The following is a 13,522-nucleotide window of genomic DNA, read 5'->3' as shown; positions in this document are numbered from 1 at the left end:
GACAAGTCGCCATGCAGGATCAGTATGCAGTGTTGGGCCAGATTGTTCAGCAGCAACAACCACAGGCTGGTGGTGCAGCAGTTGGTGGTGTCGGAACCACTGACAGAGATTTGGTTTTGGCTTACATGAGGTTGAAACCAACAGAGTTTGACGGTTCTGGAGACGCACTGGACTTTCTCGAGGAGGTTAAGCAGAATGCTCGGCGACTACAGGCTACTGAGCGTCAGACCGTCGTTCTAGTCGAGATGTCTATGAAGGGTTCAGCTGGGGACTGGTTTCGTAGATCTGTTCATGCTGACATGGCTACCATCTCTTGGGCTCAATTTGTGGAGAGATTCAGAGCCTTCTTCTTGCCGTTCTCAGTGACAGAGGGTCATAGAGACAGGTTGCTTACACTTACTAGGGATGATAGGTCTGTATCTGAGTATACGACGGAATTCGTGAGGTTGGGTCGGTTCGCTCCGGACTTACAGGCAGATCCGCAAAGAGTGAACGACAGATACGTAAAGGGCTTAGGGCGCGATTTTGTGAGTTTACTGACTGAGACACGCAGAGACTTTACAGACGTAGTGGACAGTGCTCGGCGTATGGAGAGTTCGTTATTACAGTTTGGGGAGATTTCTGGTCCTTCTCAGACCAAGAAGTTTTCTGGCCCTGGACAGCAGAGTGGTGGTGGTAGCTACCAATCGGCACCTTCTCAGTACAAGAACAAGAAGAGGGGTTTCAAGAAGAGTTATTAGCCGTACACCTACAGTTCAGGCAACAGCGGTAGCAGCCGCAGTTTTGGGCGCGGTAACAGCGGAGGTGCTAGTTTTCCTTTCTGCCAAAATTGCAGACGTCGACATCCAGGCGTGTGTCGTTTAGCACCAGGGGGTTGTTTCACTTGTGGCCAGCCGGGTCACTTTGCCAGAGAGTGTCAAGCATCTGGACAGCAGATGTCGGCAGCTAGTGTCGCTCAGCCATCCTATCAGAGTCAGAGACCAGCGTTCTCTACACCAGCAGGGTTTCCTTAACCTGCTGCTTCTTTTGGTGGCCAGCGGGGCCGAGGTTCTGGAGGGCGTGGTTTTGAAGGCCGTGGCAACGGTGGTAGAGGTTCTAGCAGTAATGGTACCGGGCAGAGCTCTCAGCAGCAGAGTCAGGGTCAGGCCAGAGTTTTTGCCTTGACTCCTCAGGATGCTCATGCGTCTAACGCAGTGGTGCAAGTTACTCTTCAGATCTCTTTCGTAGATGCACTTGTTTTATTTGATGCGGGTGCAACCCATTCTTTTGTGTCTACGTGTTTTGCTGCTAAGTTGGGTGTAACACCAACAAGTCTGAGTGAACCTTTATCTGTTTCTACTCCTTTGTCTGACTGTGTGGTTGTGGACGTTGTGTATCCATCGTGTTCCGTGGTGATCTATGGAAGAGATTTACGTGCTGACTTAGTTGTGTTGGATGTACTTTCATTTGACGTGATTTTGGGGATGGATTGGCTGGCGCGCCATTATGCTTCGATCGACTGTCGACGGAAGTCAGTTGAGTTTCGGATTCCAGGTGATCTACCCTTTTCTTTTCAAGGGGAAAAGGCGGAGACACCGAAGAATCTGATTTCTGCGATCAAGGCAAAGCGGATGATGAGTAAGGGTTGTCAAGCTTTCTTAGCTGTGGTTAGAGACATGGATGCTGAGGTGGGCAGTATGAACACTGTCCCTATAGTGAATGAGTTCACTGATGTTTTTCCAGAGGAGTTGCCTGGATTACCACCTGATCGGGATATCGAGTTCTGCATTGACGTTGTTCCTGGAACTGGTCCTATTTCGATACCGCCGTATCGGATGGCTCCTGCTGAGCTGAAGGAGTTGAAGGAGCAGTTACAAGAACTGTTGGACAGTGGCTTCATCAGACCGAGCACTTCTCCGTGGGGTGCTCCAGTTCTGTTTGTTAAGAAGAAGGATGGTTCCTTTCGACTTTGTATCGACTACAGACAGTTGAATAAGGCTACCATCAAGAACAGATATCCTCTTCCTCGCATCGACGACTTGTTTGATCAGTTGCAAGGTGCGAAGTGCTTTTCCAAGATTGACTTGAGATCCGGGTATCATCAACTTCGGATTCGGGATGTCGATGTGCCTAAGACTGCTTTCAGAACGCGTTATGGGCATTTCGAGTTTCTAGTCATGTCGTTTGGGTTGACTAACGCACCAGCAGCGTTTATGGACATGATGAATCAGGTTTTCAAGCCGTTTTTGGATCAGTTTGTTATCGTCTTCATTGATGACATCCTGATTTATTCTCGGAGTGAGGAGGAGCATGCTTATCACTTGAGGACTATACTACAGACCTTGCGAGAGCATCAATTGTATGCTAAGTTCTCAAAGTGCGAGTTTTGGCTGGAACAGGTTACCTTCTTAGGACACGTGGTGTCGAAGGATGGGATCAAGGTTGATCCGAAGAAGATCGAGGCGGTCATGGATTGGCAGAGGCCGAGGTCAGTTACCGAGATCAGGAGTTTTCTTGGGTTAGCTGGCTACTACCGTCGGTTTGTGCAGGATTTCTCTCGAATATCTGCACCTTTGACTAAGCTGACACAGAAGGGTGTTAAGTTTGAGTGGACCGACAGATGTGAGGCAAGTTTCGAGAAGCTGAAGGAGATTCTGACTACAGCTCCTGTTTTGGCGTTGCCTTCTGGCATTGAGGGTTTTACTGTGTACTGCGATGCTTCTCGGATTGGCTTGGGTTGCGTGTTGATGCAACATGGACAGGTGATCGCCTATGCTTCTCGTCAGCTGAAGAAGCATGAGGTGAATTACCCTACACATGACTTGGAGTTAGCTGCTGTGGTTTTTGCTCTGAAGATCTGGAGGCACTACTTGTACGGTGCGACTTGCGAGATCTTCACTGATCACAAGAGTCTGAAGTACATCTTTGATCAGCGAGAGCTGAATCTGAGACAGAGGAGGTGGCTAGAGTTGCTGAAAGACTACGACTGTACTATTCAGTACCATCCTGGTAAGGCTAACGTGGTAGCCGATGCGTTGAGTCGCAAGTCTTCGGGCAGTCTGGCCCATATTTTTGAGGTTGGACGTAGACCTATGGTTAGAGAGTGGCATGGTTTGATAGCTTCGGGCTACGGTTTTCAGGTTTCTTAGAATGGGAGTTTGTTGGCACAACTGCAGGTGCAGCCAGTTTTGATTGATAGGATTAAAGCTTTACAAGCTGAGGATCCACAATTGAAACGGATTATGGATGAGATCCATCTGGATGGGAATTCCGAGTTTGTTTTTGTTGACGGAGTTCTCAGGTTTGGTTCTAGACTGTGCGTTCCGGATTTAGATGGTTTGAGAGACCAGATTCTGGAGGAAGCGCATAGGTCAGCTTACAGTGTTCATCCGGGATCTACCAAGATGTGCCATAACCTCAAGGGTACGTATTGGTGGAGCGGAATGAAGAAAGATGTTGCAGAGTACGTTTCCAAGTGTCTGACTTGCCAGCAGGTGAAGCTGGAACATCAGAGACCTTTTGGCTATCTGCAGCCACTACCTATTCCAGAGTGGAAGTGGGAGCGGATTGCCAAGGACTTTGTTGTTGGTTTACCACGTACTCGACAAGGGTACGATTCCATCTGGGTGATAGTTGACCGTATGACCAAGTCAGCTCATTTCCTTCCGATCAAGGTTTCGTATCCTGCTTCGAAGTTGGCTCAGTTGTACATCGACAGGATTGTCAGTTTGCATGGAGTACCAGTTTCGATTGTTTCTGACAGAGGTTCTGTTTTCACTTCGAGGTTCTGGAAAGCGTTACAGGAGTCCTTGGGTTCTCGTTTGGACTTCAGTACAGCTTTTCATCCTCAGACTGACGGTCAGTCTGAGAGGACTATTCAGACATTGGAAGATATGCTCAGGATGTGCATTCTTGATTTTCAGGGTAGCTGGGATACTCATTTGCCATTGATTGAGTTTTCTTACAACAACAGTTACCATGCCAGTATTGAGATGGCACCTTATGAGGCTCTGTACGGACGCAAGTGTCGATCTCCTATCTGCTGGGAAGAGGTCGGCGAGCGGAAGTTGTCTGGTGCTGAGATTATTCAGATTACCTCAGAGAAGGTACCGTTGATAAAACGGAGGTTGGAGACTGCTTTTAGTCGGCATAAGAGTTATGCTGATCCGAAGAGGAAAGACATCGAGTTTCAGGTGGGAGACTTTGTGTTTCTTCGGGTTTCACCTATGAAAGGCGTGGTTCGTTTTGGTGTCAAGGGAAAGTTGGCACCGAGGTACATTGGTCCCTATGAGATTTCAGAGTGGATTGGAGCTGTGGCTTATCGTCTGGTTCTGCCGCCAGACATGTCGTTAGTGCATCCTGTTTTTCATGTTTCTATGATGAGGAAGTGCATCTCAGATCCTTCACATGTAATTGTGCCCCAGAGCGTCGAGATTGACCAAGAGCTGTCCTATGAGGAACAGCCAGTTGAGATTGTTGATACGCAAGTGCGTAGGTTACGGAACAAGGAGATTCCGATGGTCAAAGTTCTGTGGCGGAATCATTCTGTTGAGGAGTGCACTTGGGAGACGGAGTCCGATATGCGGAAACGTTATCCCTTCCTCTTTCCTTGAGGTACGTGTATCTTTGATTATGCGTTATCGTTGTTTGATCTTGTGTGGCTTACGTGTTATTATACTTTTAGTTTTTTTGTGTTCTAAATTCGAGGACGAATTTTCAATAAGTTGGGGAGAATGTAATATCCCGTATTTTTAAATTATTATATTTTTATAATTTTAAATTTTAAATTTAGTATTCCGTCAAACTTTAGGTAATTTAATATTATTTTAGTAAATAATGTTATTTAATTTTATTTTAGTCGCTCGTTAATTCGATTGTGGTCCGATTCGTGTTTAGTGTGTATTATTAAATTAAAAAAAAAACAATATGTTCCATGCATGAAATGAAGCCCATGCATTCCTTTCTCTTTTCTTAACGTGGCCCATTTTTTTGCAATTATGAAAAGCCCACATTTTGTGTAATATGAATAAGCAATATTCATTTTGTATGAAAATTGGCAGCTTATGAAACCATTTCTTCCTTACAAAACGTAACCTGCTATGTTTCTTTCATCCTTAAACCTAAATCTCATTCTCTATTAAACAACAGCAGCCGCCATTCCTCATTAGCAAGATCTGAAACTTCAAATCATCATTCCCCTCCATTTGGTTCAAGCTACGCTTCTAATCCGAAAATTCTTCGACGATTCACATCGATTCGACGTTCTCTATCATCGCTACGTTTCAAAATTTGTTAAGGTACGCATAGATCGTTTGTTCCATCGCCGTTTCGGTTCGTCGTGTTATTGTAATTTTGTTGTCGTTCGTTTCTGATCTTATTGCTGCCTTCGTTTGGATGTGTGTTAGCATGATTCTTGTTGTTAATTTATGCCGTCGTCTGAGTACGTTGATAGCTGCCATGCGTGGTCTCTATGGCCGACTATCGTGTTGAATTATTCGTACTTAGTTATAATTAATAGTAACTGTTACATGTTGGCGATGGCTATGTTCTTGTTGTAAATTGATGGGTTTTGTTTGTTATAGGATTTTGTTAGTTTTGTGTTCATGTGATGGTTATGCTATTTGGTTTTCATGGCATTCTCTATGGCGGGTATGAACTCTGTTTAAATAAGGAAGATGGCCAATTAGCCAATAGGGTCACTAAGTGTTTTACCTTGAATCTTTAAATCCCTCAAGTTGTGTTATCTATTATTATTGCTTTAAAGTTAAACTTTTAAATTAGGAATGGATCTAAAGGCTAGTAAAATGTAATCGATAGGTATTTTACAACTTAAGTTATAATTACTCGGGTAATTATATTACATTTTGAATAATATACCAATTTGGCTAATTTACGATTCAGCCCCTAAAAGTTTCTAAAAACTCATTTTAGTTAAGTTATAACTTTTGGACTTTTATTTGATTTATAATTTAGTAAATTGAAAATGAGTTATTAAATTTAATTTTGAATATCAAATTGGCTAAATTACAATTTAGCCCTTGAATATTTTTATAACTTAATTAAGTGGGTTATTTAGTTGGTAACTTTATATTTTGTTTTAATTATGAACAAAAGTAATTAAATTGACTTTAAATATCAAATTGGCTAAAGTACAGTTTAGTTCCTAGTTGGCTAAAGTATAGTTTAGTTCCTAATTGGCTAAAGTACAGTTTAGTCCCTAATTGGCTAAAGTATAGTTTGGTCCCTAAACTTTTATAAACTTAAAATAGTTAAGTTTTGGTTGTAATTTGGGTTACTTAAATTATATGATATTGAATTCTATTTTTAAATAGATAACTTTTTATTAAATATTTTACTTTATAAACTCGGGTTTATAATTTAATGAAGTTTTGGTTTGGGCTAGACTGTGGTCGCCCAACAAGTGGGAAGAAGCTTGGTAGTTTTAAATAGCTCGGCTGACTCACTAATATGGATTTTAACTCGGATTTATTTAATTATTCTATGTACCATTTTAAATATGTTTATATGATTTGTACCTCATAACTTGGGTTATATTTGGAATGCATTTAATATAAGTGTTTATTAAATGTGACTTGGTTTTGCGTTGTGCTAGTCCTATGTGGTGTCTAGTACTCTTTAGAGTTAGGGTCTGATTTTAATTATAATTTTAATATTTTATTTAGACCCGTCGACTGTTCGTACTTCAGAGGCGAACCAGAGTTAGATTGCTTGTCAAGTTTCACGTGAAATAGCAAGCAGTGAGTTTATATCTCTATTTACCTCTTTATTAAGCAAATGTATTATTTTGTATATATATATATATGTATAAGCAGCTTTGGACTGTTTTCGGCATTGTGGATTTGATTTGGAACGTGCTACTCGATGGGCATCATCGGGACTGCGTGCGCACCGGTAAAGATTATGGTATTGAGGTAGGTTTGAGATACGTCTCACCTTAGTGAGGGCACCGGTGGAAGATACGTCTCCTGGGCTCACTATTTATTAAGTGATAGTCGGGGATCGGTTATTGAGATACGTCTCACCGACACGACAATGGATTTAGAATTGTGGTTTAGGGTTTCATTGATAATCCATAATGAAAATGTTTTATTAAACGTTTTAAAGGTTTTTAACTTAATAAATGTAAATGGTTATATAAACTCTACTCAGTAAATCTGACCCCGTTGTTTTCCCAAATTTTCCAGGTTTATGATTTGAGCGTTGGTCGATCTCCGTTTCTTCATTCTCGGAGGTTTTATTTTATTTTCAGAATAAAAGAGTCGAACTGTTTTAAACTCTTAGACCGCAGTAGTAGTATCAGTTATTCATGTCTTAGTCTTTTATTTATATTTTTGACTATTGTTGTTGGATTTGTCCAACTATTACTTTATCGCTTTTGGCATGATTACTGTGTTTATGGTATTTATATTATATTGCCATACTGTTGGAGATTTTTCTGAGATAAGCGTAATTTAAATATATATTGCTTTATGTACTGCTAGACTAGGCTGAAGTCTCGGTTGCCCCCGAGCATGTGGTTTTATGCAGGTACATTGTTTAAATGTTATAAATTGATTATCCGCAAGGCTAGCTACGGGTTTTGGTACAACCATACCCATACCCTAGCGCCGGTCGCGATTCATGAAAATGGGTCGTGACATTTTGGGATTAACAGTGTTTGACCAGCATATCGAGTGCTTTATAGATTGGATAGCGGTCACTGTGATTTGCAATTTACTTTCGTGTATTATATATATAAAGTTATTTTATATAGATATATACTGTTTATACGCATCGCATGTTATATGATTTGATTAAATATTATATGTTCCTATCAAATGTATATACGAGAACTAGTATGCGATCCGAAGAAACTAGCTACCTATTGGGTGTCAATAGGCTGTGTGATCACCAGTATTGAGTCAGTTTAGTGTGTTTGCATTTGAGAAATGATTGGATATGTATGATATGATATGAATTCGATACGAGAGTGAACTCGGCTACGGTGTAGCCTGGAAGTCCCCGTATCTAGTGGGCTGGGCCCACCAGTGAGTTGGACTCACAACTTGAGATATACGATTGGGTTGAACGATATATGATTATTCGAGAGTTGTGTCGCATGCTAGGATATTAGTTTCGTACGGATCAAATACCTGTTTATATGTTTTATATTATTGTTTTATTGAGATGCGATGTTATATTTTTATATTAATACCGTTAGTAACTTGCAAGCTCACTCAGTATTTCCCAAAATACTGACTCCCTCACAGTGTTTTATTTCAGGTGATCGGAGTCGGATCAGACAGACCATCTCCTTTGTGTTGGAAGTCTTCTGACTTGCACAAAGTACGAGTCCTTAGAGCTGCAGTAGTCAATAGGTGTCAAAATAAGATTTATGATTTGATTTCAAACGGTATTTAAAATGTGAAACTCTGATATAAATTTTATAGATAAGTTATTTAGAAAGATGGCGTTTATCCGTTTGAAATTGATACCAATTGCCATGAGTGGAATTGGTGATGTTTGTGATCAGAAACAGGGCGGTGCTGGATATGAGATATCGCTCGGTAAGACCCTGGTTTCTAAGAATTGTTTCGCGAATGTTTTCAGAAAAGGAATACGATATTTTAATAATTGAATTATTATTTAAAGAATATTTCTGATAATGTATTATATATAATAATATGTTTTAATCGCGAAAAATTTACAGTGGTTTTAGGCTTGCTACGGGTTCCGGAGCTACCACTCCCGTTCCCTAGCGCCGGTCGGGGCTTAATAGTTTGGGTCGTGACAATTGTGGTATCAGAGCAGTTGGTCCAGTTACCTCTGCTAATATGCGTTTTGTTAGTTAAGTGACCTAGGAACTACTGCAGCAATAGAGTTGAGTTTTGTCTAATCCAAGTAGTTTGCATTGCTTGTTTTGCGATAAGTGCGATAGGTTGGATTGTTAAATACTTGTTTGTTTTTGTGACATGCATATATGAGATGCATACGCATATTTTGTTTTCGATAGGATATGCATATGCGACATGCATATCCAGATGGAATCTCGGGGAGATGCAATGCCCCCTATGACTAGAATATAACTGATGTTATTATGACTTGATAGTAACACGTACTTGATTGGCATCGAATAACGCCATATGCTGTCGAATTCGATCGATCGAAGTGTCAAAATGAAGAAGGAATGCAAAGTTACAAAAGTTGAAGAACTTTCCAGATTCAGAGTTTGAAGGTCTAGAGAGCTTACAAAACTCAAACTTTATAACCTTCTAAAGTTGTTTTGTTTAAACGATTTTGAAAGCATAATTGTGCCTAGACCCGAGATAGTCATTGATAAATGCCACGACATTGATAGAAGTGCATCACTACATACATTGCTAATGAAAAGAACAATAAATGAATACATGCATTAATAATATATGAATCATATGCATTATGCTCAGACGAAAAGGTGAGATGTGGCAACTCTTTGGAGATGAGAGACGTCATCACCCTAGTGCACAATTTTGCTAAGATTTAAATGTAATTTTGATTTAAATTTTGAAGCGAGACGCTTTATTTGAAAAAGTTTTCAAGGAGTTTTTTCTTTATGTAAGTATATCTAGACCAGAACTCTGTGACGGAAGTGAAGTGCTCGCAAGCAAACTGCAATCAAGACCATGAGGCGAATGAATACGTAATTGCGAGAACATAGAGGTTATGCCTTTAGGATATGAGCTTAGTTTCGAGTTGACGAGCTAGAATATAGCTAAAAATCACAGATGTATTGAAAAGTGATGCGTACCCGATTAGTGGTAAGCTAGAAAGGGAGTATCTGTTTGACGAGACGCAAAGATATTAAACTACGATATAAGAGAAGAAGTATATAAGAAGATATAATCGAAAGATTGACAGATGCGTATCATAGTGCAAGGGACATGCATAGTTTACTATGCATCGACGTGATAAGCTATACCTATGATTTACGAATCGTGAAGGTTAGTAAAACCGTGATAACTTCTGATTGGACCGTTGGATCAAGTTCTTATTGGGACACGATGTTCCTAAGATGATTACCTAAGTATTAACCGTTGTGATTGTCAAACCGAGGACTTGAATTAGTTTTAATAAGAATATCAACGATTGACGTATATGAATAAAAGCGACGAACTAAGTAAATGAGTGGCAAGAATATGAAGTACGAGGCATAAAAAGTGGATTAACTAATATAGTTAATGTCAGTTTCGCATGGGATTGAATAGTTTAAAGTGTAAGAATGGGCGTACTAAGTACAACCAACATCAATCTCGCATAAGAATGGATAGGGAGGTATACGATAAGAAAGATCAAGAGATAAACGACAAGTGTTGCAATAAATGAGTTAGAAGTTAGAACTTCCATTACAAATTTACGATTATGACGCGAATGAAAGGATTAGGGCAAGTATAAACGTGATGGATGTACGTAGAGCGTGGGATCTTAAGTTTCAAGTTTGGCTAATAAGGAATAGAGTGCATAGTGCGATTGATATAGAAGATTAATAGTAATCTTTGAAAAGTTAGATGCATTATGTAGCATCGAATTTATCGAGCATATGAATGAAGCCTTATATATCGAAATACGTGAAAGAATGTGAAGAAGAAACTCAATATTGAAATTGAGCCATATTAAGAAAGTATGAATAATCCGCATACGTCGCAAGGAATCCGATAAGAGTGATCGAATAAAGGAAAAGAGAAGGTCACGTGAAGAGTAGACAAGAAGATTAGATGAATCAAACTTTATGTAGTCGTTATACATAAAGATAAAGAGAGATAAAGATGACACGAGTATGTGATCGACATTACTGACAGTCATGATGTCAGTGCATGTAATAGGACGATACGTACGCGATCGAGAACACACCACGTCGAGGAATTCAGGTGAAGTGGACTACAACTTATTATTCATGATCGAAGTTGTGCATGTGAAAAGAAAAACTACACGATATACAAGATGCGATGAGGAGGAAGATAAAGGATACAAGAGAAGATAATCGAGAAACGCTATAAGAGCATAAATATGGAACACAAGAAGGGTACCATAGGGTTGTAGCATTAAGACTATTAATCCTACTGGTTAATTAAGAACAAGAAGTCAAGGAAGAAACATGAGGAAATATATTTACGGTATAGATATAAGAAAGAAGTAACGAGTGAAAATAACATGACTGTGGATAGTAAGGAGTAAACCTCACATCACGATGTGGAAAAGCAGCAATAGATATGAGAAAGAGTTAGATTATAACGATGAATGTTAAAAGCACTTCTGAGGATCGAAAGACGATCGATGTCAAGAAGACGCTAATGGAAAGAAGAGCATAGTTAAGATGATATAAAAAGATGAATAAGGAATTAAAGACAAGTATAACCTAAAGACTATTACGGAAGTTAAATATTGGAATTCCAAAAGATGGATTACAACAAAGCGAATAGGAAACGCTCACTAAAAGAAAATTGGTGTGAAGGGGTTGTAAAGTGCCAAATGTGGCAATAAGAATTTGAATATCGTAATGGTCATAAGGATCAATATGTCATGAAAATCGTAAAGAATGTTTATATTCATAATACGTATAAACAAAGAACTTTGCAAAAATACGGAGAGAAATTGAACAAGTAAGAGAATGGGTTAACGAATTGGAAGATTAGTGAAAGATATATGCGATAAATGAAGATGATTACAGTGACAATATTATTAAAGGCAATACATGATGACAATAGTTGAAAGAATCAATGATCCTCATAGGAAATGAATAAACGATGTATATTGAACAAATCGGGAGTAGAGCTCCAACGCGGTGACAATTGTTGTCCCACTATTATGAATATCGTATACGTAACAGCTATGCTCGAACTAAGAAGATTCACAAAGAGATTAAATATCTCTTTCCTATAAGACATTAAGCAATAATGTGCGAGCATCTGTGGTATAAAGAAACATAATGTAAGACTAACAATCTTTAAAAGATGTTAGCAATAATCATGAAGTGGAATAAAGGACAGGATAACAAAGACAGTTATCCAAGAATGTAATGAATGAAAGATGAAACAGATTGATGTGAAATAAGAATAGATAAGAAATTTCAACGTTTAGTGCATCACACTTAGCGACAAGAAAGTACAACGCATATAAGGATACGGCGAAAGAAGCAGTACATAAGGTGTAAAAACGTAAGAAGGAGAAAGATCGAGTAAGTCACTAAAGGGAAAACAAAGACATTATAAGGACGCGTCATGAGGAGCATCTCATAGATGACCGTCGATAAACGACGATAGTAAAGGATGAAGTTGCATAAGGTAAGTAAATAAGACTTACGAGGATAGAGGACAATGGGATTAAATTCCCATCACCACGACGAATAGTAATCAGACAACAGTAGCATTAATGCGGAAGGAACTACGTAAGTAGTGAAGCACGAGCCATTTGAGAGTTTACATCACTCAACAAGGAATGAAGCTAAAACTAGACATATTGGATAAAAGCAAAGAAAGGAGGAGTTGAAGGGAGTAAAGGAAGTACCAGTCTCAACTACGTTAAGAAATAGCAAGTGTGATAAACAAGGTACAAGTTGAAAGAGATTAGCTAATTAGGAATGAGATGTCAGATAACGATAGAGAGAAGTAAGAAACGACGATAATCAGTTAAGGAAGAAAGATGACATCGTTAGATAATAGCAAGGATTAAAAGTCGTAGACTGTGCTTGTAAGAGGAAATACTCATGGGAGTATGAATAAGGTAAGCACATCATTAAAGATGTAACTGACACGTCGTGACTAGTCACGTACAGAGGAGACAAGTAGCGACCCGATAACAATTAAGAATGAAACAGTAGACTGGGAGAGTATAAAGTGAGGATTAATCGACGCTAATGAGGAACAGAAGAAAGATCACAACCAGTTGTACAAGATGTCGGGATTACGATATCGGTGATACGCCTTGAGCCACACTATTTTAGAAAGATGACGAATAGGATAAAAGTGATAATGAGAAGATTCTCAATTCCACAGCGGCAAGAAGTTATGAGTAAGATAGACAATCAATCAGCAATAAGTATAAAGTTATAGCTGTGTATGGGAAGCTACGAGTTATGTAATAGAAAAAGCTGCAACTAAAACGTACTAATGAACACTGAAGAAAGTGTAAGGACAATTTTAAGGAAAATTCGAGGACGAATTTTTATAAGTGGGGAAGAATGTAATACCCCAAAATATTTAATTATCTAATTTGAGCACGTGTCCAGTCTGGATTTGCCAGAGTGGTAAAATCGGAAAGTTTCCGATAATTAAATTTTAGTAGGTCGGTTTCGGAAAGGATTATATGCGAGGAATTTAATATTATAAGTCAATTCTAAAGTTAGAATTGGAATTAAAAGGAAAAATGTTAAGAAAAGCTCGAAATAGAGTATAAGGACCAAAGTGGTAATTTAGCCACTTTGTGTCGAAAACGTAAATTTTAGATTTTGACGGGAAAGTATTAATATCGAGCTTCGTATTATTTATCGGATATAAATAATACGTAAAAG

At 39.1% G+C, this 13,522-nt stretch overlaps 1 protein-coding gene across 1 annotated transcript in view; it reads left to right on the top strand.

Moving 5' to 3' along the window:
• LOC126668448 (uncharacterized) overlaps nt 1-5,275 on the top strand; it is a 39,453-nt gene extending 34,178 nt beyond the window's left edge. The window contains exons 4-7 of the mRNA XM_056104653.1: nt 1,408-1,866; nt 2,095-2,988; nt 3,775-3,945; nt 5,040-5,275. Of these exons, the coding sequence (XP_055960628.1) occupies nt 1,408-1,866; nt 2,095-2,988; nt 3,775-3,945; nt 5,040-5,275 (1,760 nt within the window). The remainder of the gene's footprint in view (nt 1-1,407; nt 1,867-2,094; nt 2,989-3,774; nt 3,946-5,039) is intronic.
• The last annotated feature ends 8,247 nt before the right edge of the window (nt 5,276-13,522 follow it).

Source organism: Mercurialis annua, linkage group LG2, assembly GCF_937616625.2.
Source record: "Mercurialis annua linkage group LG2, ddMerAnnu1.2, whole genome shotgun sequence".
NCBI lineage: Eukaryota > Viridiplantae > Streptophyta > Magnoliopsida > Malpighiales > Euphorbiaceae > Mercurialis > Mercurialis annua.
This window is presented reverse-complemented; position numbering and strand designations above follow the sequence as displayed.